This window comes from Hydractinia symbiolongicarpus, chromosome 10 (genome assembly GCF_029227915.1).
Source record: "Hydractinia symbiolongicarpus strain clone_291-10 chromosome 10, HSymV2.1, whole genome shotgun sequence".
In the NCBI taxonomy this organism is placed as follows: domain Eukaryota; kingdom Metazoa; phylum Cnidaria; class Hydrozoa; order Anthoathecata; family Hydractiniidae; genus Hydractinia; species Hydractinia symbiolongicarpus.
The window spans coordinates 11,172,408-11,197,338 of record NC_079884.1 but is presented as its reverse complement, the minus strand read 5'-3'; the positions used below and the strand labels follow the sequence as shown (position 1 = coordinate 11,197,338).

General features: G+C 32.6%; 2 protein-coding genes across 5 annotated transcripts; one reads left to right on the top strand and one right to left on the bottom strand.

Annotated features, from left to right (window-relative positions):
• The first annotated feature begins 275 nt into the window (after window positions 1–275).
• LOC130612248 (uncharacterized) lies at window positions 276–2,020 on the top strand. The gene is made up of 2 exons (XM_057433553.1): window positions 276–411; window positions 1,203–2,020. Exons 1-2 carry the CDS (start codon window positions 292–294, stop codon window positions 1,428–1,430), a joined length of 348 nt encoding a protein of 115 aa, XP_057289536.1. The 5' UTR covers window positions 276–291; the 3' UTR covers window positions 1,431–2,020.
• A 1,745-nt stretch (window positions 2,021–3,765) lies between these two features.
• On the bottom strand, window positions 3,766–23,618 carry LOC130613256 (oxysterol-binding protein-related protein 8-like). Of its 4 annotated transcripts, XM_057434596.1 has the most exons (25): window positions 23,551–23,612; window positions 22,355–22,415; window positions 20,468–20,525; window positions 20,025–20,068; window positions 13,453–13,548; window positions 11,652–11,753; window positions 11,413–11,493; window positions 11,038–11,160; window positions 10,467–10,551; window positions 10,283–10,349; window positions 9,896–9,945; window positions 9,661–9,686; window positions 9,287–9,332; window positions 9,112–9,194; window positions 8,702–8,767; window positions 8,323–8,435; window positions 8,004–8,085; window positions 7,681–7,876; window positions 7,395–7,493; window positions 7,202–7,299; window positions 6,907–6,996; window positions 6,403–6,603; window positions 5,844–5,995; window positions 5,409–5,618; window positions 3,766–4,918 (listed from the first exon to the last, which is right to left on the bottom strand). In XM_057434596.1, exons 3-25 carry the CDS (start codon window positions 20,499–20,501, stop codon window positions 4,645–4,647), a joined length of 2,418 nt encoding a protein of 805 aa, XP_057290579.1. In that variant the 5' UTR covers window positions 20,502–20,525; window positions 22,355–22,415; window positions 23,551–23,612; the 3' UTR covers window positions 3,766–4,644. The 4 variants fall into 4 exon arrangements, with proteins under 4 accessions (XP_057290579.1, XP_057290580.1, XP_057290581.1 ...); XM_057434597.1 differs by lacking the exon at window positions 22,355–22,415 and having other exon boundaries at window positions 23,551–23,618; XM_057434598.1 differs by lacking the exons at window positions 22,355–22,415; window positions 23,551–23,612 and having other exon boundaries at window positions 13,453–13,545; window positions 20,468–20,669.
• Window positions 23,619–24,931: the final 1,313 nt, after the last annotated feature.

Genomic DNA, 24,931 nt, shown 5'->3' with positions numbered 1-24,931 from the left:
GAAAAAACCTACCTTAAGTGACCTAATTTTCGCAAAAGTCTAATTTTCGGTTGCAAGGAATCTTCTGAAAATGTTTTTTTAAGAGCTAATATTCGCAGTTAACAAGAGTCCAACTATCTTACAATAATTAATTTCGCGAAGTTCACATAAGAAACTCAACGACACTCTCAATTTATTTCGCGAATAACAAATTTTTACCAAATTTATCGCCAGACTCGCGGGATTCTTAAGAATTTATTCAATTCAGATAGAAAATTCACTTTTTTTTAGAATTTGGTGTTCTATCGCGTAATGTTTTGCGAGAAAAGTCATGTCTGCTTTGCTACGACGATGGAAAAAACGAAACAAAATGAAGCGAATAATGTGATCAAAAATGAAAAATTATGGTCAAAGTTAATGAGTACAATTATGGTAAGATATATAGCAAATTTGTTCCTAATCCATGTTTTTCACTTTCTCATTGGTGTAAATTCGTTTTTTTATTCCTAAGTAATTTTGTGTGAGTTTTGACTTTGCGCAATTTCCAGAACGCTTGTATTTTGCGACGTTTTAATTGTTGACAAGAGAAGAAATTAGACCTCACATGCAGACGCAAAAATAGTGAAAGACGTCATGATTCTCGAGAAAGAATACCTATTGAAAAAGAAAACATTACTTTGCGTCAAATCACGCAGTTCAAATACAAGCGGAACAAAATTGTGCACCATTTTTCCAACAGTGATATTTCTTAACACAAAAGTATCAACATCATTCTCATTGACTCTTGAAAGATAAGAGAAATACAAGATGTTCTGGAAACGAGGATGTCTGAGTAAAAATTTAACTTGTCAGCAACTTATTTTGAAAGTCGTTTGGTGATATGAAGCTTTCAGTTTTCGCTTACGTCCGAAAACATTTACCACATAACAGATGAACCATACTGTTGTATTTTCATCTGTTTATTTCTTGAATTTTTTTAATCGTGATTTATGATAATTGCTTATTGGTTCCAACCTCGTCCCCAGGGCATCTTGCATCTTTACTAACCCTGGGGCAGCGCCGACGAGAGACAAAAATCCCTGTAAACGAGGTTGTATTGGTTCACTTTTGTCCGACACCTCATCTTTTCCATTGGATTAAAAACAAGGAAGAATTTTATAAGTTAAACGGAAACAAGTAATAGTGGTGCCTATTCTTTAGCCAATCAAATTTGTTTTTTCTAGGGTCACAACACACTAGTTCCGTACTCACAAACTCTGCATGAACATATCTACGGTGGACAAAACGATCATTTTCATTGTCGAGGAAACTATTATATTATTATGGGACAATCTCGTTCAAATACAACGACAGGTACCTTGTTTAAACTTTTTCTACGACGTCGTCGTTTTGATGTCGTCACAATTTTGCTGAATACCGTGTCTTTTTCAGACATGACACAGTCAAAATAACAAGAGAGACAGCTGAAAAGTCAACCATTAGCCTAGTTAACTAAGCTTTTGAGAATATCTAATTCAGTTTCTCTCAAACGAAAGCTTAGATGTAAAAAAATGTCGGAGAAAATCTCTAAAATTTGAATCCACCTCACAGCAAAACCCGAATTATAGACAACCAATAAGCACAAAGCGGGCGTGGTCATATCGTACCCTCTTGATTATTACAAGAATTAATTATATTTGTTCAGTTGAGTGAAGCCATTTTCGCCTAAAGCAAAGGATTTCCTGATATTGACCACGTGAGCAAAGAACAATAGAATTAACAAATCAAAAAACGCAGCATAATTTTTTCCATCTTAACTATTCAGATTTACTGCTAAGAAAACAAATGCTTGATCTCCTGGATAGTCAACCATGTGAAAATTTACACTTTTGAATTCCAGGCAAATTTTTTTTAACGAACAGTGATAACAAGACACCATATTGGCCTATTTTCGTCACAACATTCAGTGAACTTCCACTCTCTTTTTTAGCGTGGATCATGAGACTATTTGAGAAAGCGATGCAGCCCTATGAGTTATCGATATCGCTAGGAAGAAAAATAACTCCTTTAACTCCTAAATTTTTAATATACACTTATGCACAATAGACAAATGTAGCTACACCATACTTTTTTTGGGATGATGGGACCAAATTTCCCGGCAACGTTTTCGCCAAAAAAATTCTCCCATTATCGATAAAGTTAGAAAATCTGGTTAAGTGTATTTTCCTTTTCTTTTAGAAGAAACAAAAAAGAAAACGACTTGCCTAAACAGTAACAGTGGTTCCTGCTTTCGGACTTGTTCTCATTCCATCCAAAAGAGTTCAAAATGTCAAGAGATCAGATTAAATTGTTCTTTCGATATGTGTCGTAAAAGTACGGTAAAGAAAAAGAACACCGGTTAAAAATTATCTCGATACAGATTTACCGAAATGTAAACAAACCACACGCAGGATATTATTACAATGTAAAATAAGAAGAACATATACAAAGTAATTTATTAAAAAAAGTTAGATGAGAAAAGCGATATTTAAGTTATGGTTGTGAAAAATATAATTGTATTGGTTCAATAAGCGTGTCTTGATTTTCTCCCCAGTAAGCATTCGATTAAGTCCTCCACCTTCCCCTTCAGTTAAGCCCCACTCTGATAGGCACCTATCTTCGAATAAACAAGTACTTATCTTCGAATAAGGACCTATCTTAAAGTAAGCACCCGTGATGGATTCATTAGAGTTGGGTATAAATTAGCCACTGACTGACAACAATACACCTTATTTTAAAAACTTAAACATTGAGGAAAAAGTTTCCCTCTTAAATGTTTCCTCCGATATCAAGCCCCCTTTTTGTTCTAATTAAGCCAACGCCCTCAAAATCATTTCTAACAAAAAGTCTTCGGGAGTTAAATTAAATATTTACGGCATATAGTCAAACAAATCTTATTACTTTACTGAGCCATGCTGGATGATGATATACAAGTCTATAGAAGCCATCAGTCGAAACTACTTTAAGTCGAAGGTCCCTCCTCCTATCTGGATAATACCTTATTAGTATATTTTTTTTGTTAGCTCTTATCATGTTTTTGTGTGTAGTCATACTCTCACAGATAAAAAACTTTCATCTGTCGTATAACTCGCGAACTTATATTAAAAAATATCGAAAATATTCTGCTATCTGTGCTGATAGGCGTGTCCTGCAAACACGATTGGCCGTGACAACAATCTATATTATAATACCCGTATACGTTGTCTGTCACGCAAAATGGTAGCTTAGCTGCGCAATAGCAAGAAGCACGCAATGCGGTATAAAAAGGACGGGCGAACCCGTGGATTTTCCACGGGCTAACGACTAGTAATTAAAATTTTTACTAATTAAAAAATAATATTAAATTCCAGTAGTGTCTAAAAGGTACGTATAACTACCATGTTCTGATGATGTTCTCGATGTGCTTTTGTTTAATGCGTTGTAACGTCGATATATTTCTATTCTTACAGTCAGAGTAATAAACAAAATCTACAAATAACGGATACCATATCACGTGTATGGTCGTTACATAACTACTACACCACTAGTACCGCGTTATTCTTGTCCCACATGGAGTTTAAAAAATAATTAAGGTTATTTTCGGTTGAGCAAAGCGAATTAAAAAATAAGTAAATTTATTGTACTGATGTATATTTGAGTAAAATCCATAAGGACCGCATCCTAAAGACCCTCCTACGCGGCGCCGAAACAAAACTCCATTTCCTTGCTCCCTCGTGAAGTTCGAGTTGTTGCCAGTTCACTGTTAGAACTGTCGCACACAACAGTTAGTTAAAACACTTTCTTTATATTATCTACAATACAAATTCTAAATATGTAATACAGAATACTTTCAAGTTTACATTATAATTCTTATTTTAATAGGCGAAAAATTAAATGGGAACAAAATTATTTTTACAAAACACCTGTGAGAAAAACTATATCTTTTTATACTTTTACTGAAATAAAACTTGGAAAGCGATGTTATCACAGTTTGACCAGCGTGCAGACGGCCGGTGGTAAAATAAGACCGTTATATTAGGCTAAAGATATTGATGAAAAATGACTTGTGCTTATGTTAACAACTTGGGTGTGGCACACAACCTTACTCAACCTAGTGCCGATAATATAGTAAGAATATATAGTCTAATACCTACATACACCTCCACCTTGTATATATTATATATGCTCATATGGTATATATATATGTGCTTTGGTGTCAGGTAAAAATGTTATACTCCAGCTACAATCTGTAATAAATGTTTACAGAGTACGATGTTGCGTTATTGCGAGAGTAAGAACAAGCATATGTAACTCTCATTATGGTGCATAGACCCGAATTACAATATCTTTATAACTTTAACAAAACGTTAAACTCAAGTTGTGTACGTTTAACGGCCGGCGTTGACTTGTTGTCGATGGCTATGTAAACGGGAACAAGAAGTCGGTTCATTTTGAGTAACATAAACTCGAGGATGACCCACGTTTGTCCACCATCTTGAATTTATGTTTATTTTTTATGCTGATAAAAGTTTATGAGATTTTAATAAAGAATAACGTAGACAAAAAAAATATGTAACTGCAAAAATTAAGAAAAATTACCACCCTACAAACGAAACTAGCACATAAACGATCCTAAATATTATTCTCTCTCCACGATGGAGAGTTACGTTACCTTTTCCACCACCATTGTAGCAAAAGTTGTATAAAAATAACGCCAATAACAAGCACTACGTCTCTGAAACTCAAAATCCCCGCATCAGACATACTCTCTCGAAAACGTCTTAGCTCAGCTCGCAACGCCGTTAATTGCTTCTTTGTTTCGATGTTACTATCTACGAGAGGCTTCAGGCACGCTTTCAACGTATCTTCGATTGAAACTCGTTTCATTTTTCCAATTCCCGTAAAAGCGTCGTCTTCGCTTCGAGTTGAATAATTACTGGTCCTAAAAGGAGAAATTTTAAAAGGATTAAAAACAAAGAGATTTACATTCCATACAATTAGGTTGTAATGTTTTTCGTCAAAACACAGGGCCAAGCCTTCATCAAAATCGCTCTATAAAAATGGTAACATCGCGCCAAACAAGCTAATCATTTTAGCTGTTCTCGAATCACAATAAATAAATAAATAATAAAACCGGAAAGTTAAAAATTACCCTTTTTTATATAATACAAACTAGGGGGTAATCACTGCTTTTCGTCCTGGCTCTTTTAACAAATTCTCATGAAATTAAACAATCTGTTATGTGGGAAGCGTGACAGGCCGACTAATCGGGTGGGCTGAGAAAACTTGCATGGTAACACTGTGAACAAATGATTTAAATGTAACTGAAGCAAAACATGTTTAAAAATTAATAAACAACGAAGTCATAAATATGTAACGAATATTGGACTTTGTAAATGGTGGGAAAAATTAAAAAAAAAAAAAAAAATTACCGGTCGTAGGAGTTTTTACGTGAGCCGGACTCCGACTCCGGTTCTCTAATCGATGGCAGTCGCTTGACTTTTTCAGGCGTCGTATTAGTAAGAATATTCGCTATGCTGGTGGTACGTTTGACCAACGGTACTTTATGTCTGGTCTGCGTTTTTATAATTCCCTTGTATTCGTACTGCATCAAGTCTGCACCTGTGTCCCACGCCCTCAAACTGAAACAAGTGAGGATGAAATCAAATCATGGGGTGCAATAGAAATCAACTGTGCAGATGCAACAGCTTTTTATATAAGAATAAATCATGCAAGAATACAAATTTTTAAAATGATTTGTGGACATTGCTGTTAAAAAAAAATCTATCAAAAGGTATTGCTATCCGCACTTTAGAACACTGAAACCGAAAAATCAAAAATTTTAGAAGAATAAAAGGAAAGCATACTCCTTGTATTTATATATCCACGCATGGGTATTGGTTGAATCTGGATCGCGCTCGAAATATCTAGGCGTCCATTGTTCGTCTTTTTCTTTAAGTTCTTTGTGAAGTTTTCTTTGCGCGTCTTCCAGGACTAACTTCTCTCGAGTAGCAGCCGTCTAAAGTGAAAGTAGAACATTTTTAATATGCTACGAACAACAACAGCAACGAAAAAAGCCATAACAAGGATAACAACGACAACAACGACAACAATAACAACAACACCAACAACAACGACAACAACAACAACAACAGGGTAAGGACAGTAGAACATTTTTAATGTGCTACGAACAACAACAGCAACGAAAAAAGCCATAACAAGGATAACAACGACAACAACGACAACAACGACAACAACGACAACAACAACAACAACAACAACAACAACAACAACAACAACAACAACAACAACAACAACAACAACAACAACAACAACAACAACAACAACAACAACAACAACAACAACAACAACAACAACTACGACAACAACAACAACAACAGGGTAAGGAAGAATATTAACACTGACCTGGTCCGCTTCTTTTATTGCTATCGACACCTGACTCCATAACCTCTCAGACTCGTACTCCTCCTGAGCGTCATCTTTGACTGTATGACGCTTCAAACGCGACCGTTTTACTTCAGGTGTAGGAGAAAAATAAACTTCAGGAATAGGATCTTCCACAGTCTGATTATCTTTGATATACTCCGTAATGAAAATCTCGCCATCCTGTTAAAAAGTTTAGTTTACAAAAACCTTTGTAATAAAAATAAAAACTTAATCATTCAATATGCAAAAAATATCAACCCTTAGATAGATAACATACATTTGTCGATTTACCTTATACCGCTCAATGCGTGGGTGGCACTAACTTTTGGGTGGCACTAACATTTGAGTGACAATAACCTTTGGTCACAATAAGTTTTGAATGGCGCAATTTCCTTATTCATCTTTTAATACAATCTCTAATAATTTACAAAGTTTTTAAAAATTGTTCAAGTGAATCATTTTTCAACAAGACATTTCACCTACCCATCGTCCTTCAATTTTTGACAAGACATCATTACCCATGCGAATTTTACCAGCGATATAATTACATTCTCCACTCTTCTTCCAAAATGGCTAATAAAAAAAATGTGTAACATCAGCATCGCGAATGCTTAAACAAACGCCCGTGTGAAAACCTGAAAAAACTCAGTAAGCGCCTACTAAACTAAACACGCCTCTTGATAAATGAAGTAGTGGTCAACTTTGCCTAATCGTGAAAACCATTCCATGTCACGATCGTTTTTCACATGTTTACTTTAAATATATAGAAAAGCCACACCTTTAGTTTAAATTCAATATCTGCACGATAACCAGTTTTTTCACATTTAATATGAACCACGCCGCCATACTCAGCCGTAAGTGAACCAATCAGAATGCCTAAAATGTTACGCGCATTAAAGATAAACATACACGATAGGTTAACTAGTAAGAAGCACAGCAACAGAGAGTGCGGAAGGAGTGCAATATCAAACCTTTCACATGTGCGTATGGCATGTTAACTGTGTAGTCTTCACCAAGCTTCAAAAAAGTGATTGTGGCTGTCCCATCCAAGATGGCGGAAGACGAGTTACCTGTAACACAATCAAATAAGTTTTTTTACGGTGGCGATGAAAGTTGTTGACAAAGATATTATATTATAACTTTTGCAATCCGAGTTTACAATTGTGGTATATAAGAAAGCATTTACGATAAAATTTTAATTCAACTTTTGCTATAAGTTTGCTACTTCGAAATTGTATAGGGTAGGGACGCACTCACCATAAAATTTCGATTTAGCCAATATAGAACCGCCAATTGCATATCCATCTTTACGGTTAGAACAATAAAATGCTGATACAGGTGGATGATGGGAGACTTGCTCTGCTATGAAAAACGTCCGGGATCCATTGCGTTCGTTGGGCCAATGGCAACGAAACATTTCGCCGATGATCGGATTGTATGGTTTTTTTAATCCCTAAAATGAAAGGAGAGAGGTTCTGGTATCATGAACCTCAGACACTTTTCAATGCTATCGAGGGACCCACAGTAGCAACATTTGTGAAAAGTTGACTGTGGAAGATTAATGACTAACAATAACAAACCTTCGGTTTTTTATAAAATCCAGAAAGATACCACTTAACCACTTCCTTCATTCTCAAGTAGGGATTTTCCTCCATTGCAGTTCTAAAGATAATACATAAGGTTTTAGTATGTATACTGCTTATAAGAATTAATGAGACGTGAAGAGTTCTCATAGAAAAGAACAGAAGGCGTGTATTTAACAAGCTTGTCAAGCGAGTTTAATTAAGCACGAAGATATTCTTACTTGTTGATAGTTTAAAATGAAATTTAATGAAAACAAATTAATACGGCAACAACATGACTTCTAATATTAAGAATCATTGTTGAAAATGAACATACGTTGCTAAATAATCTGAATGGTAGTAATAATCGGACAGTTTGTCGAGAAAGGATCTGGGTTCTAATATAAACGTAGGTAGCGTCACTTTTGAAAGGTCCATTCCCGGTCGAACCTACAACAAATAAATCTCATTCTATACATATTAAAAAAAACAAGCGAACGAGGAAGAGATTTTTTATTGATGACATCTGTCTGTATGTTTGCACCCATACCCTCTTTCAACCACCTGAACTAACGAACGAACGGACGGACGAACACGAAAGCAAGCGATAAAAAACACAAAAAAGCAATTAAGCAAACGGACTGACTGACTGACGAGAAACAAACAAACGAACGAGTGGGAGAGAATAAAGGAGAGAAACAAACAAATAAACCAACTTGTTTCAACAAAGCCCACAGTATGCTTTTGTTCTCTTCCTCCATCTCCTCTGATGTTTCACCAGCCTAAAAACAGTATGGGAGCGAAATCGGTAAAACTTTTTATCGCATTTTCTCGTCAATACTACTATTTATAATAGACCCCTCTCACCTAATGTCAAAAAACTCTGTATAATCGTGACCCATTGCCCTGTAGAAAGCTATATTTCTTGTATTTTCTCAGTTGGGTAGAGAAACATTTGTGACCACTCGAAAATGCACCATTGCTAATTTAAATTGGTTAATTGTTTTGCTTGGTAGAGTACTAATGAAAGCGACTGGCAGAATAGGAAGGGAGGTACCTATCCTGACTGACATGTCCTAAAGCAATGTTGACGGAAAAGAAAAGTTTTCATTTCATAGTTACTCACTTCACCGAATTCTTCATGTTCTACTGGAGCAACATAAGAGGTTTCTTCCACCGGCTCATCTGTACATGTGAAAGCTCCATAAGCTATTAATACAATTCACGATTTTGAATACAAAATAACTTTTGGTCAAGTTCTGATTTAGTTCACTTGTTCAATAATTTATTTATATACCCACCTTCTTCTTCAGGTGGGTCTTCGCCACTGGAGTAATCTGATTTGTCCTGAATAAATATAAATAAACATAAATAAATACAAATAAATATAAATAATATAAATAAACATACAAGAAATGATTAAACTAAAGTTTAACATTCTAAGAAACTTCACTTTGATGGCAAACTTTTCATGCGCTTTCATTCAAACTTCATAAAGATGCACACAACATTTCTCTAACTTGCTTGCTTGATACACAGGTTAGTTTTTAAACGAGTTGACAACACTAAACTTCAAGTGCGCCTATCTGAGGATTCGAACTTACAAACACTTGCATGTCTTAAACACAGATATATTAGAAAAACGCTATAATCAGATATTGTAAAAAAAACTTACACCAATAAAACCATCGTCGTAAATATCTAAAATAAAAATAAATAAATAAATAAATAAATAAATAAATAAATAAATAAATAAATAAATAAATAAATAAATAAATAAATAAATAAATAAGAACAGAAAGCTAGAATATAAAACAAAACGAGCAGTGTCATGTACCAGGATCTTTTATTACTTTATCAGTTTCTGCAAAATTGAAAAAGCTGTTTTCTGGAGTCGTTATTAAACTTACTTTCAGCCATAGAAGTATCCTTGTGTTGGGAGCCATATAAATCACTTTGACTAAATGAAAAGGTGAAGAGTGAAAACAAAACAATGAACTTTGGAACACTGGTTGTTTGGCATTGGTCTTCTGGTCCAAATTTGAAAATATATTCAGCAATATGCATTGGATCTATTACGTTTTATTTTTATAACTTTTAAAACGCCATACTCTTGTTTATTGTTGTTTCCACTTGAACTTAACTCAGTTGAGCCTCAAGTAAATTCCATGAAAAAAAACATCTGACCTTACCCTAAGATCTGAACTTATGTTCCGAAGCGACGAGTTTAAAGCTTTTATTTGGTAATAAAAAATTCTCTCAGTGGAAATGGAATTATACATAGAGACCTCACTCACATTTTATCAGATGAACTGATCAAAGAAGTACTTTGAGCAACCTCCAATGCGTCCAACCAACATCGTCCTACGTGATGAGACGAAGATATACATACAGCTACACCAGTCTGCTACAGTCACACATTCACATGGACACGGAAACAAAGACACTTATCACTTGCATCTAATATTGTAATCAACCAACCTATTTCTTCATTGGCTGCACGAAATATCAAATGATCTTTGGGCATGGGCTGCACTAAAGATCCAGCTACCTCGCCCTTTGGCCCCTAACATTAAAAGAAGAAATTTTAAAGCTCAAAAATTAAACAAAAAATATTTTTGAATGCTGGGGGAACAAGGTATTGTATACTGCACCCACTGCCAAATTCATTATTTTACCAAACTGTAAAACTGAATATCAAGCCTTATACTTTCACTGTAGTTTTTTCTTAAAAACTTCTTTCAGGTTTAGGTATTTTTTCGGAGGTAATTTGTGAGAGGCCTGTGTTAGCAGAACCATTTATTCCTGTCTTTGGTAAAAGACACCTTGTATTAGACTTAAGTTGACGTATAGACGGTTAAAATTGGGATAAGAAAAAATATAATCCAAAATATAACCTATCCAATCCAGGGTAGGATTGTAGGGGGTTTTAAATTAAAGACAATGTTAAAGATTTCAAAAATCCAAAATTAACTATTGAATATCAAAAGTGACATGTCAAGTATAAAGTACAATTCATAGATAAACAATATGAAAAAATAGAAGTCTTTACCTTTGTCGCCCATATACTCTGTCCATAAGGTTGAAATATTTTGAAGCAAAATCCTTCTTTTGATGAGGGCCTTTCAATGAATTCACAATTATTGATCAAAATGGTTCCAACCCAGTGGTGTTGCTGAAATTATTGAGAATGGCAAGAAACCTCAAACCAAAAATTTTTTTTTTTGGATATAAAATATTCTTGATAAACTTGTGTGCCAACTTTTACGAATATATTTATAAGAAAAATAACGTTTTGTCATTTCGCTGTCCGCATCGATAGTGAAGTCTACCATTGGTTAATTTCACAGGTTTTCAATTACTCTGCCCAAATATTCCCCAGCAAGTTGAGAAGATTATAGAGTAATAAGTAAAATATGAAACATACTGAATCACTCTTGTAAACAATTATCACTTCAGGTTTCACCACGCACCAGTATTTTGACCAACTTTTTAACGTTCCTCGTATCTAAAATGCAACCAGGTTAAAAATAAAATTATTGACCCCTTAAACAAGTTTTAAATATCACACAGCAAAACTTAAACAAGAATAAAATAAACTCCTTAAACTCAATTTGCCAAAATTTTGATACTGTACCATACACCGTTAACACGAAATAAAATTACCTTCAACCAGGAGGAGACAATTGTAACTGACTTGTCCTTAATTGCAGATGAAAATTCTTTTTCTTTCTTCTTCTTCTCCTTCTTGTATGTTCGTTTCCTTACCTGTAAATAAAAATCGTAAAATAATACAAAACAATTCCTTGTGTCACATGTGGCACAAGGATTGGCATTTGTGGCACCTTGTGGCAAGTTTAGAATTTTACGTAAAAAAATACAGCAACCAAGAATTGCCATTAAATCTTTTTACTTCAGCTGACAAAAACATTTGGCACAACGACAGATTTTTGGCCATTTTTCGAAGCTGGCAAGAATTATCAGCTCGCCAACGCTCCGCAGATGGCGCAAAAGTGCAACTTCCATATATGCTATGCAACATTTAGAATGTGCTAGAGAAACTTTCTGACATGCTGGAATGACAAAACTTCAGCAACAATTAGCATGTTTCAAAAATTTGGTTTTAATGCAATAACCTAAAGCCTGATGTAAACATGTGAAAGAGTGAAACTTTATAATCTCACTAATTGTAGTTACAGATAAAATACATTTTGTGTACATAATTTTAGACAGTATTACTATACAATAAATAAAAATTGATAATGCAATGTCTCTTAAAACAAATGTGTTCAAAAAAATTCGAAAATGGGCTATCCAAAGTACTGATTTTCGTGGCACAAAAGGAGAGCAATTACATCTCCATCAGAGCTATTCTCCATTTGTTATTTTATTTACTAATATTAAGTATATTTTAACAATTTTTTGTTCCTCCTAAAGTTCCTTTTTACTTCAGCTGACAAAAACATTTGGCACAACGACAGATTTTTGGCCAATTTTCGAAGTTGGCAAGAATTATCAGCTCGCCAACGCTTCGCAGATGGTGCAAAAGTGCAACTTCCATATATGCTATGCAACATTTAGAATGTGCTAGAGAAACTTTCTAACATGCTGGAATGACACAAAACGTCAGCAACAATTAGCATGTTTCAAAAATTTGGATTAAATGCAATAACCTAAAGCCTGATGAAAACATGTGAAACAGTCAAACTTTATAATCTCACTAATTGTAGTTACAGATAAAATACATTTTGTGTACATAATTTTTCTTTTAAACTTATTTTGCCTAGAGAGAATAGACAGTATTACTATACAATAAATAAAAATTGATAATGCAATGTCTCTTAAAACAAATGTGTTCAAAAAAATTCGAAAATGGGCTACCAAAGTTGAAAAGACTTACTGACAAAGACAAATATTTTCGTGGCACAAAAGGAGAGCAATTACATCTCCATCAGAGCTATTCTCCATTTGTTATTTTATTTACTAATATTAAGTATATTTTAACAATTTTTTGTTCCTCCTAAAGTTTTTTTATTTCCAACTTAAAAAAGATATTTAAAATTGGAGAACACAAGTTATTGACATGGATTATTCAATACACATCTCTGATTTTGTGATTCCATAAGCTGGAAATTGAGTTAAAAGATAACTTAAACAGACAGATTTTACAAATGTGGTTTTCTTCACACAAAAATCAATAAATATGAAATTGCAAGAAGCCTTTTGGCATTTTGATTTTCACATTAAATTGTAACATTTAAACAAACAGAAAATGTTTGAACAGATTCATTGCAAGTGCAAGTTGAAAAAGAATCTCATTTGAAAATTAAATTTCAATGTTTAAATAAGCAATTCAAACCATGAGAAAAAAACATTTAACAAAAAAGTGGTGAAAGGTCATTATAATTCTTGAGGTTGCAACTAAATTCTTCCATAGCAATCAAAAAAAAAAAAAAGAAATATTTACCTTAAAACTTTCTTTGTTTGTTAACTTGCTTCGATCATCTGAAGGATGTGGACTAGCTGATGTGGCAGTTGTTGGCAATGTTGACGTGGAATTCTTCTAAATACATCAATAGGATAGTGTTTACCATGCAAATTAATACAACAACAACCGATTTTCATATTCAGACATATTATAAATTGAGGCACAGTAATACAAAAATGTTTTATAAACATAGTTGATCTGTATCCCTATTATATCCGTGCTTTACCGGTCCATGTAACATTGGCAGAGGGGACAAAAAGTGCTGTGGCTAATAATTCTTGAACTTAAAATGTATCAAAACTTTTTACAATAATAGAACACATCAAATTTGGAAAAATTACATCTTCAGTGCCAGTAATTTTATGGTTAGCACAATAGAATTTTTTTTTTTTGCTCACGCATAAGCATAAAACTGTTATCTTATGCATTTTAACTTTTTAAAAAATACACCCAAGATTGGGAGGAAAGTAAAAAAAAAAATGGCGGCCTTTCATAGGAACTTATATTTTACGGTTTATATGTTAAAAAAGAATACAACTTTTGTTATATGAAAGTACGTTTTGAACTCCTTCTGAGTTTATCTTTAACCTTAAAAGTTTTACGAGACAATGCACAATATATGAACCTTTATTTCACAAGTAAATTCAGTAAAATATAAATTTGAGCCAAGAAGGTTTATACTGACATGACACCATACATTTTTCTTATGGTGCTTTTGTGCTGTATCAGGTTTTAGACAAAGGCTGGCAAAATGAATTCCCTGAGTTTCCCTGAGTTTTTAGTCGTTTTGAGACATTTCCCCCTAAAACTGACCTGGTTTTAGCACCTTTTTTTCTGAGCAAATATAAGTAGAAAACGTTAGATGCAAAATATAAATCGTTACTCTAACAAATTGTCAGATATGAGACCTACATTTATTTGTTGAAAATAAACTTAGAGCTGGGGATTGTTAATACGTAAAATTATAACTCATTTAAGAATCTTGAAGATTATTTAGATTTAAACAGACTAAGGGCGTAAAAAGGTGGCAAGGCTGACAAAAAAAAATTACCTGAGTTTTCCATGAATTAGAGAAAAAAATTTTTTTCCCTGGGTTTCCATGAGTTCCCCTGAAATTTTCTGAAAAATACCTTTTTTTCAAGGTTTTCCAGGTTTTCTAGGGTCTGTCTAAACCCTGTGTATTTATTTTAAATCTTCCCAATCTAAATATTTGCATCTTTGATTTGTACCAGAAGTTTTGGAAATTTCGATTAAAATGAAAACACTGGAAACAACTTGTCCAGCTAAAACAATCACTTAGCTTTTCACAGTAAAAGGTTTGCTACCTAACTGCATTTAGCATTATAAAGATTATTTAAAAAATTTTGTTGCAGAAAACTGAGTTTAACTGCTTTCACTTTTAAGTAGAAGGTAGCCACAACACCAGCTGTAACTGAATAAAAATCATATTGGTGAAGATAACAAAAAAAGAAACATGTTGGATATGATTAAAATCTTTCTATACGAAACTAAATAAAAACCCTAAAATGTAGCAATATAAAATCTACTCGGTCCACAAATAGTGAACAACTTATTCAACACCAGATTTAATAAGGAGACTGTTTTCTATATTATAAGAAATGTTTTTAATAGCAGGATTAAACAGAACATACTCTACACAATCAATAAATCAACTAACCATTCTTTTTTCAACAAAAGTATGTCAACATACAATAACTCAGACAAAACATTATTTAGTGTTTTAACTGATGACCTTCTAGCTTTATCAACAATAACATATCCACTGCTTTAATTCATGCCTTTAAGACAAATACTAAATATTGGCTAGCAATAAAAAACTCTTTAAGCTTTATTGAATGAAAACTAACACCTATTCACAAATATTTAACATAGTATTTAAACCATGTGCCACAGTATTCCATAACAGCAGTGGTTTTCTTTTTCTTCCGTTCAAGTATGATTAAAACCAAGTTTGCGAGAAGAAATTATTACAGCAAATCAAATCCAAAAATATATTTCTATTGAAACTCAACAGGTGTATTGTCGTTTTGCATGCTATTTTCATCTTAACAAAACACCCTTCAGCCAGCTTTTGTGGTTTTATTTATTCTTCTGTCCAAACCGAGGAACAGTATAAATAATTTAACACGGAACAATTTTCAATAATTTTCAAAACGAATTTTAAAAGTACAAAAATAAATATAATTTATATTTTTATTCTTTTATCTTGAAGCTAAATAAGTTATATATATATAAATATTAATGTGTAAGTGAAAAGAAATAAGAATATACATGTTAAAAATAAAAACATATAACTTTATATTTAAATATATTTGTGTAAAAAAACCATTAACATAACTATCAAATCAATTATTTTTATACACGAAAAAAGTTTTCATTTATCAGCGAATAACAGGTGGTCACTGATTTTTGGTTTAAACAGAATGAAATAAACTGGGTTTGTGAACAAATTTTGTAAACGAAAAACTACCACTTAAAACAAAAAGTTTGTAAAATGAAAAAAATACCAATCACAGTTTAAGGAATCAACCCCAGCTACAGAAAATATTTGTTTATTGAGTAGAAAAAGTTGTGTGCTTGTAAGAAAAATCATCCGTCACACTGAAATTAAAGCAATACAGAACGAAATAGATTGCTAAATGCATGTGAGAATATTGTGAAGTTTTATTTTTTAAAGGTGGAAATAATAACTTTTGGGTTTGAAATCCACAATATAATAAATGAACATTAATAATTAACTATGCAGAAAAATTTTAATCTCTAACAAATCTCTTGGGTCAAATAGATCAGACGCTTCTTAAAATTAGGTACTCTAGGATATCACTAATGATGATTCCTTTGCATGTAAATTTCTTTTTTTTATTTCCTGCTAATCAAAAGGCATAATAATTATCATGTGGGCAACAAGAAACGACACAAAATTTAACCAGCATTACAACTGTGACATACAGATGGAATATGTGTGCTTTTTAGCCATTCAACTATAAAGCAAGAGTAGAAAAAATTGGGTCCTGTGAATTGCTATTTTGTGCAAGTTGATTAAAGATGCAGTACTGTGTGCAAAAATAAGGCTAGACCAATTATTGTTAGTTTGCTTCACATTGATAGCTGAAGTTAAAACTACAAACAAACTGAAAAAGAGATAAGGAATAAGATACATTTATTTCTTGAGTGCTCTTATAGGTTAGGTACGACTTTGTAGTTTTTTTATTACAAGAAACTGTCGATTTCCCTATTAGTGGATACATTTTTTCATGTGCTCAAGAACAAGTAAAAAGAAAAAAAAACTGATGATATTTGACTAAATGATATTTTCTTAAACATTCTGTAAAATATTATGTTCATCCCAGGGTTCAAATAAAAAATAAAAGTCTGTTTAAAAGAGTTTGCCGACTGTACAGAAGAAAACCTCTTTCTAACTGTGATTTGGGATCACTGTAGGCTTTTTTTTGTTGTCACAAGGATAGCGTTCTAAATCGTAAAATGCAAACTGCAATTCAAATCCTAAATCCCAATTACAGATAGATGCATTGCAAAACAGCCTGACAATAAATTTTCCACCAACGTTTTGTTTGGCATCTCAGTCACACAATGTCATGAGCTGGTTTTAAAAACAAATGTATTAGAGAAGATTGAACAAACTAATTAGGTGGAATGCTTATCAAAACTTTACTGCATAATTTTACTGCCTTAATTCTATTTTTTTTTTTTTTTACAACTCACCACTCACAACAAATATTCAATTCTGTTCAGCCAAGACTGTCTAACATTCAGAATTATTGATCAAGCTGTGCCATTTTCCTATCCATCTTTATGCCACAAACAGTTGATTTATTGCACACAAAGTGAAATGGATAAATAAAAATCAGTTAGCTAAAATTTAGCGAAACATAATTAGCTGGGAAAACAATACAAAAAAATTAATCTGTAACTAATTTACTTAAAGCTGCCCTGTGTGCCCTTATTTTTCTGGCATTTCCCTCATTCTCAACCAATTTTGGCCTAAATTTGACAGTACTTGTTGTAAGCTTACTCTTAAAATTTAAATATATAATACATATTGATAAAAACAGGCTGTTAAAAATAAATGCAACCTTGTTAACTTGATTGACCATTTAAACCTAAAATTTCCGACATTTTTCAGACATGTAGAGGTAACTGATGTTCCTTCATTTTACCTAACATTATTCTGGAAATTCCAGACTCTCCTGACATACTTAGGAGAATAGATACACTGTGTGCAAAAGCTAAGAAGTTAATAATAATACAATAATAACTGATTACCCCAGGCTGTACCGCAAAATATCGCCCAAGGTCTAAGTGCTGACCGAGCTTGCAAGGTCGGTGTAATGACTGAGGGCGATATTTTTGGTACAGCACAAGGTAATCTGTTAATATTGTATTTGTTAACCGTCTAAAGTTAGATAAAAATAAAAAAATAAGAATTTCGGTTTATTGTTCTTACAATACTATAATCCACTAGCACCACTTTCTTTAACACTCAAGGTCAAAATTCAAAACAGCCCTGTCTGGAAACAAACATTCTATGCAGAATTCGAAAAAGTCCCTATGGAATAAATCTTTGTAAATGATGTTCGGCACTCACAGATGAATGTGAAAAGTTGAATGTTCAACTAAAATTCAACTAAAATCGCACGTGCAAATCAAGTAACGTGTGCGATGTAAAATCTGCCCGTAATTGCAGTTTTGCAGTCTTGCTTTATCCGTGCTTCGTCAGCGTTCACTTCCCCATTAGTTAAGAACCACATGGCTGGATTTCTTGTGTAAGACCTGGTTACCAACGACAAAAGGGCCAGGCAAAAGAGATTTATGTCTACGTAGTTCTTTTAACTAAGTCAGGAGTAAGTGAATTAGCTAGGATGGTCAAGTTGGCTATGAATAGGCTTGCTCGTGATTAAAATTGATTAAAAAATTTAAAAGTGTCTCACCAAAACGGAAATCTATCGGATGTTTTATCTGACAAAAGTTTGAAACAAGCTACGGACATGCCCGACCTGACTGGAAATGTGGCGAACATTTTGTCTGACAAGTCTCCAAAGGGCTGCCATCGCATGGTACAAAATGGATTTTATAGCTTGATTTTTAAAACTCAATATATATTATTTAGGTGTGCAATTCATGACACGCCTGAAACGATTTAGGCACACCTCTCCTGAAAAAGCCTGAGCAATATTTTTTAACTAGCTAGCTAGCAAAGAATAACATGGACTTCAATGTGTTTTATATTGACCAGGTAACCAAAAATCTGACGGAACGAGTCTAAAAATAAGAGGAGACTTATATTGTTATAGTTTAGTCATCCTGTATTTAGTATATTTGATAAAACTCGATATCAGATCATTGTTTTTTATGAAAAATATAACTGCTAGCCTTGTTGGTTGCATCATGCAACCAGACAGAATGTTGCTGAATCTGTTAAACTTGACATTTTTTTTGTTTCTATCCTATGGAATTGTTTTTACCGATAAATGTATTGTAGGAGTTAGATATATAATCATGCTTTTTAAAACTTGTTTTATGTGTTTGTTCACGTTTTAAGCGAAAAATGATCTTGACGATGGGCACTACCGCTCCATTTCGGCCCGTCATTAAGAGCGCTACACCAATCAGAATGCCTAACAACCTGTATTGCCCGCTTGCAAAATCCAGATGGTTAACAATAGCAATTAACGTTTTTTCTATAATATTGATTGTGAAAGCTTTTGCAAAAAAACAATGTTTAGACTACGTCATTTGCATCAAAACATATAGTTCTCGAACCTGGAATATTCCTATATAAATTTATATGTTGTCAATAAATAATAAAAGTTTTAACAACACTGCCATGTGTTGATAAAGACTTGTAAGAAGTAAAATATGTAAATAGCAAGACATGCATAGTGCATTTACGGTTCTTAACAGCACAAGATGTCAACCTTTTGGTAAAACAACTTTTAATTAAAAGGTGTTTGTAGATAATTAAATAACACATTTTAATTCCATCTCATAAATATAGGTATTAAATCTTACATTCCAACGTTACTGTGTCACAGCCCTTAAAATTTTCACGATTATTCCTTTTTTTCTTTCTGTTTTGACAAATTATATTGTTATGTTAAGTTAACAAATATTTATCATTAAAGTATATATGGTATTTCCCCTTTTTCACAAATTTTGGGCTTTATCTAGTTACTTGAAGGTTTGATTTAAATTTGTTAATCTGTTTTGTTGTACAAAAAAAATTACAATTTTTTAGAACTTTTCTACAGTCAGTGTTTATGTATGATGAAAACAAAATCACAAAACAAATTATTTTATATATATTTTTAGCTATAGCTTTCAACAATTGTAAAGGTCAGTAACACACAATCTTTAAAAAACAAAAAAAATCAGTGTTTTTCAAATAAATTAATATGATTAAAAAAAAGCCTTACAACTTCTCTAAAAAACAACAAAATTATGACAACTATTCTATGCTTTTAAAGTGTCTTATTTCAAATATAGATATGTTTGCTTTTGTATATACTTACATTAAATGTTTCAATTTCATATTCTGTTCTTGGAGATGACACATCTGAAATAAAACAATTGTATTTAAAGAATATATTTCAGATTTTACACCCTTCCCAAACATTTTGTTCTTTATGTCTTAACACAACTTTCAAATTTTGTTTTTTAACAAAAAAAGGCAAAAAGAGGGAATTTTTAAGAAGGATTAACTAGGATTTGTTGTAATGTATGTGCAAACACTCTTCAATGTACATTTCAAGGTAATTTTGTAATATATATTTTTCTATATACTAATATACATAGCATTTTTTTGTATTTATTGAAGGGAAAACAATGTTTGCTGTACTAGTTTATAAAAAAATGAACATCAGAATCTTAAACAATCTCAAGACAAATCAAAAATTATAAAAACAATACACATTAATCATTTTCAACGTGTAGCAAAAAAGCAGATTTCTCTTACCTGAAAGAGATGCTCTTTGCACATGTTCCTCCATCTTCTTGTGTTAGTGTATACTATTCTAAATACAAAAGATGTGCATATTTTATAATTCATAAATAATGAACACATATAAGTGTAGAAAAATAATAAATACTAGTCGTTAGCCTGTGGAAAATCCATGGGTTCGCCCGTCCCTTTTATACCGCATTGCGTGCTTCTCGCTTTTGCGCAGCTAAGCTACCATTTTTGACAGACAGACAGACGTATACGGGCATTATAATATAGATAAATAAAATATTCTTAAAATCATAAAATATACTATTTACTGCTCATTATTAAAAGTCAAAAACAGCAAATTAATTACCGTAGTATACATGCTTTATTTAAAAAATAGATAAATAAATAAGAAGCTTAAAATCCTTAAAAACTAAAGAAACATTCAAAAAATATTGTCAGCCCGAATGATAGGAAGCAAAACAAAAAAGACCCAAAAATGACATTTCTACCTTCAACAGAATCATGATAACAAAGAAGATTATCAAAAAACAAAAGAAGTATAAAAAAGCTTAGCAAAAAGTAAAAAAGAGGAGATTAGCACACATGTAGCATAAAACACAAAACATGAGACTTATAACCATTCCATACTTAAACTTATAACCATTCCATACTTAAATGAATGATTTCTTAAGCAACAATGAGACTGCTTTCAAAACCAGTTTCTTAGAAAACTCATGTAACATTTTACTAGGCAGTAAAGAAAGAAACTATATAATCCTTTAAAATTTTTCATGTTAATGATTTTTTCACTATAACATCAAATAGATTCAATATTTTAGAAAAAGGAAAAAATTTTAGTCAATCTATTGCTTCCATCTGGGTCGGTGAAAAAGTTATTTACTTTAATTGCTGTGATCTGATTGGTTGATTTTGATCCTCTAATTATCTCCTCAACTAATGATTACCATCATTACCCGTCAATAATAGCTGTAGTTGTCAAATATAGCTGAGAGTAATCTCGCTTGTTCATGACATGATAATATCTATATTATTCAATGACTATGACTGAACAGATAAGTGTTAATATTTTTAAAGATTCAATAATCCAAAACAACTTAAATTTTTCACAATGATGATTTTTTATATATTGCATCAAATAGACTCAATTTCTAAGCTAACTTCAATTGAAACTACAGCATTATCAACATAATCATATATAAAAATCACATTTTCTATACATTACAATATTACATTACATACATTATTTCTTATTAAAACTTTATATGTTTAGTTAATCAACCACATCAATATTTTATTTGTTATTCATATTGTTTTGACTGAATATGAAAAATAACATTTATTTGACCTGTTCTGTTTACTTCATAGAGCAAAAAATGACATCATAATTTCATTAGCTTGTATTTTTGAACCCAAATTATTTTTTAAATCCTAATGATAAGGCATTCATAACCCTGACACAATAAATTGCTGCATGCACAAAATAGATAAACATATCCCATATGTTTGTCGTAACACCCTCCTCTGTTATGATAATTTTGATTATATATATAATATTTCAAAATAGTATATTGACTGAAGAAAAAAACATTCTGGTTAAATAGATTTTGTGTATGTTTTTTATTATACTTTTGTTACGAAAAAACATGTCCTGTACACCTGTTGTAACATCCTCCTCTGTTATATTTATTTTTAAGGTTACAAAAAGACTACATTGATTGTGAAGTTCTTTGCTCATGAATTTTTATTTTTATTTTCACCTTGACATGTAGTAATCCTTAGAGTTGTTTCTGATTAAATAAAAAGAAGAAGAAAAGATTTATCCAACCATTATTTAAAAGCTGAAAAGAAAAAATATTCTCATTTTTTCCCTTCAAAAAAGATAAAATTCACCTTTAATTCTTTGAAGCCAGAAGCAGAGAAAAATTGAGTTAAATAGTATTAACAACAACAACTAAAAAAGAATGGGTAACTATTAACCGGAGTAACAAGTTAATGCTTGATAAAGATTTTAATCATTTAATAGTGGTGCAGTGTTTAGGGTTCACTGCTTATGGAGCCTGCTTTGTGAACATCCCCCCCCCACCCCTTAAAATAGCTGTACCTTTTTGTGTTGCAAAAAATATTGAGATTACTTCTAGCATAGAATCCAAGAAAAAAAATCGTTGTTTTTTATTAATATTTACACAAGCGATGATTTAATGCTTGGATAATAAACGATTACACTAACGAACATTTATGCAAACAAACATTTACGCAAATAAACATTTATGTGATTTTATAGTAAGGCCACCCTAAAAAATATAATTGGTTACCACCACCCGACCGACTCACTTTGAAAGGCGAAAGTCGAGTCAGCGAGTCGGTAAATTTGTAAAAAATAAACTAAACTATCCAGGAACAATCTTCGACATGCAACAAAATCCACCATTTACCTTTTTAGCGGTCCTCAGAATTACGGTTGTTATGTCCGAATGTTATTTCGATAGGGGACTGCGGTGTGCTACTCAGTGCTATATTTTCCTGCTTTGCATTTATACGGCAATACAAGCAAAAACCATGGGAACGACGTTGATTGTCAAAAATGGAACTTGAAGCGTGGGCTAAAAATTCAGCCGACGTACGTTTAAAACAAATAACAAAATTTGACTGCGAAATATAGTACTTTTGTAATTTTTCGGGAAAAATTCTTATCTGACCGACCGACCGACTTACTTTTGTAATTAGAAATGACAAACATATTTTCGACGGTGGCCTTATTTGCTGATGAAGCAAATAACTAAAAAATACATAAGAGTTATAATTCAGGTAACCATTATGATTTGAGGTAAAACATGGCATTCACCTGTGGCCAGCTTCTCATATAAATAGAGAGCGAATTATTCATAAGCTGTGAGTGTTTGAAGTGAAACGTTTCTGTTTTTTTCTAAAAGTGGTACCATGTGTATGTGAAATTGAACAGGATAATTAGTCACAGAGCTGTTTATTTCCTAATTCCTCTCTTACTACAGCTAGTTACACTAGCTAGTTACAAGATCTAATAAAACAAAAAGGAATGGGAAACACGATAACAGAATATAATAGCTGACCTAGCTAGCTCTCGAGAGTTCCCACACCACCACAAAGTGTTCCACACACTTTCTCGGCTAAATCAGCCCCTGAAAGGCGAAATAGCAAGAATAGTAGGTATAGAGCAAGAGCAGGCAGCAAAAAAATCACGAAAAAATCACGAAAAAGTAAGAGGAAGGTCACCTTGTGCAGGTGGGTGGAGGTGAGGTGATTGTACAACATACAAAAAAAAACAGATAGCAAAATCTCGGACCCGTTGTCCCGATTTTAGCCCTGTTCGCACTGTTTTTTTTGTTATGGTGGTTTTAGGTGGACGCAAACCGATCCGATTTGTCGGATGAAAAGTCGGATCGGTTTGCTTGTGTACAAAAAAACAAAATTTTCTAAAAAAGTGAAAAATCAAGTCGGATAACGTCCACAAAATTTTCATCCGACTTCATCCAACAAAAAATGAACAAAAGTGATGTCGGATAGGTTTAGTGTACCTTTTCATCTAAATTTAGGAGTCTTTTTCTTTCCAAAATTAAAAAATCGGAGTTTCGAATTTAATATACCTTTCCCGAGACTTATTCTTTTGATGTGCCGCAACTTTTTCTGTTAAGTTTTATGAAAAACGGACAACAGATTTGAATTCCTTATCAAAAATGTCATAAACAAAGAAAATTTCGAAACAATGCAGCAATTAGACAACCTGCTATTCTAATTTAAAGATTTGTGGTATGTCCAACCTCGTTTTAAAAACGAGGCGGGACATGGTAATTTGAGCATTAAGAAGATTATATATATCTCCTCAAAATAGCACTTTCTATTGGCGTATCAAGTTAAACTTTTACACATAAATTAAACAAACTATGCTGAATTCAACTATGGTATTCATATTTTATGAGTTTAAAAAAGTATGACTCATGGTCTCGGGAAAGGTGTATTGATTTTCGAACCCGAAAATTTAATTTTGTTAGCTATTGCCCGAAAATTTTATTGCGTCGCCACATCTGTGCAACATTAATCATAGCAAAATACATTCAGCAAAATTGTTGTATTGTGATTGGTCACGAGTAAAGTGTTGTGTCAAAATTGTTGCATCCAGTGGCTGGACGGAGAATATTCGCAAGCACAACCTTTTTGTTGTTGCTAGTAGTAACCCTTTTTTGTTACAATCAATACTTTTGTTACCGGTAACAAGATACAAAATCAAATTGATTTTGACAAGTTCGATTCAGCAAGGTTTTTCTCACCGTTTGAGATCTTTTCTCAATTCTATGAAAAAGAGTTGACCTCGTCCCCAGGGCAACAAAAGGTTACTTCAGAGGATTCTTCCAAACGCAAAAAAAAGGAAATATTTTATTCTTAATGTATGCAATTAATGTAATTCTCTTCCGTGCTTGATCGCCAAAATCGTTT

Bases quoted from the DNA above. Each gene is read 5' to 3' on its own strand.
- LOC130612248 (XM_057433553.1), top strand. From the start codon at position 292: ATGTTTTGCGAGAAAAGTCATGTCTGCTTTGCTACGACGATGGAAAAA. The intron at 412-1,202 runs GTAAGATATATA...TGTTTTTTCTAG, and splicing joins AGTTAATGAGTACAATTATG to GGTCACAACACACTAGTTCC.
- LOC130613256 (XM_057434597.1), bottom strand. From the start codon at position 20,501: ATGGAGGAACATGTGCAAAGAGCATCTCTTTCAG. The intron at 11,161-11,412 runs GTATGTTTCATA...CAATAATTTCAG, and splicing joins TTGTTTACAAGAGTGATTCA to CAACACCACTGGGTTGGAAC. The intron at 9,195-9,286 runs GTGGGTATATAA...TTGTATTAATAG, and splicing joins AGACCCACCTGAAGAAGAAG to CTTATGGAGCTTTCACATGT.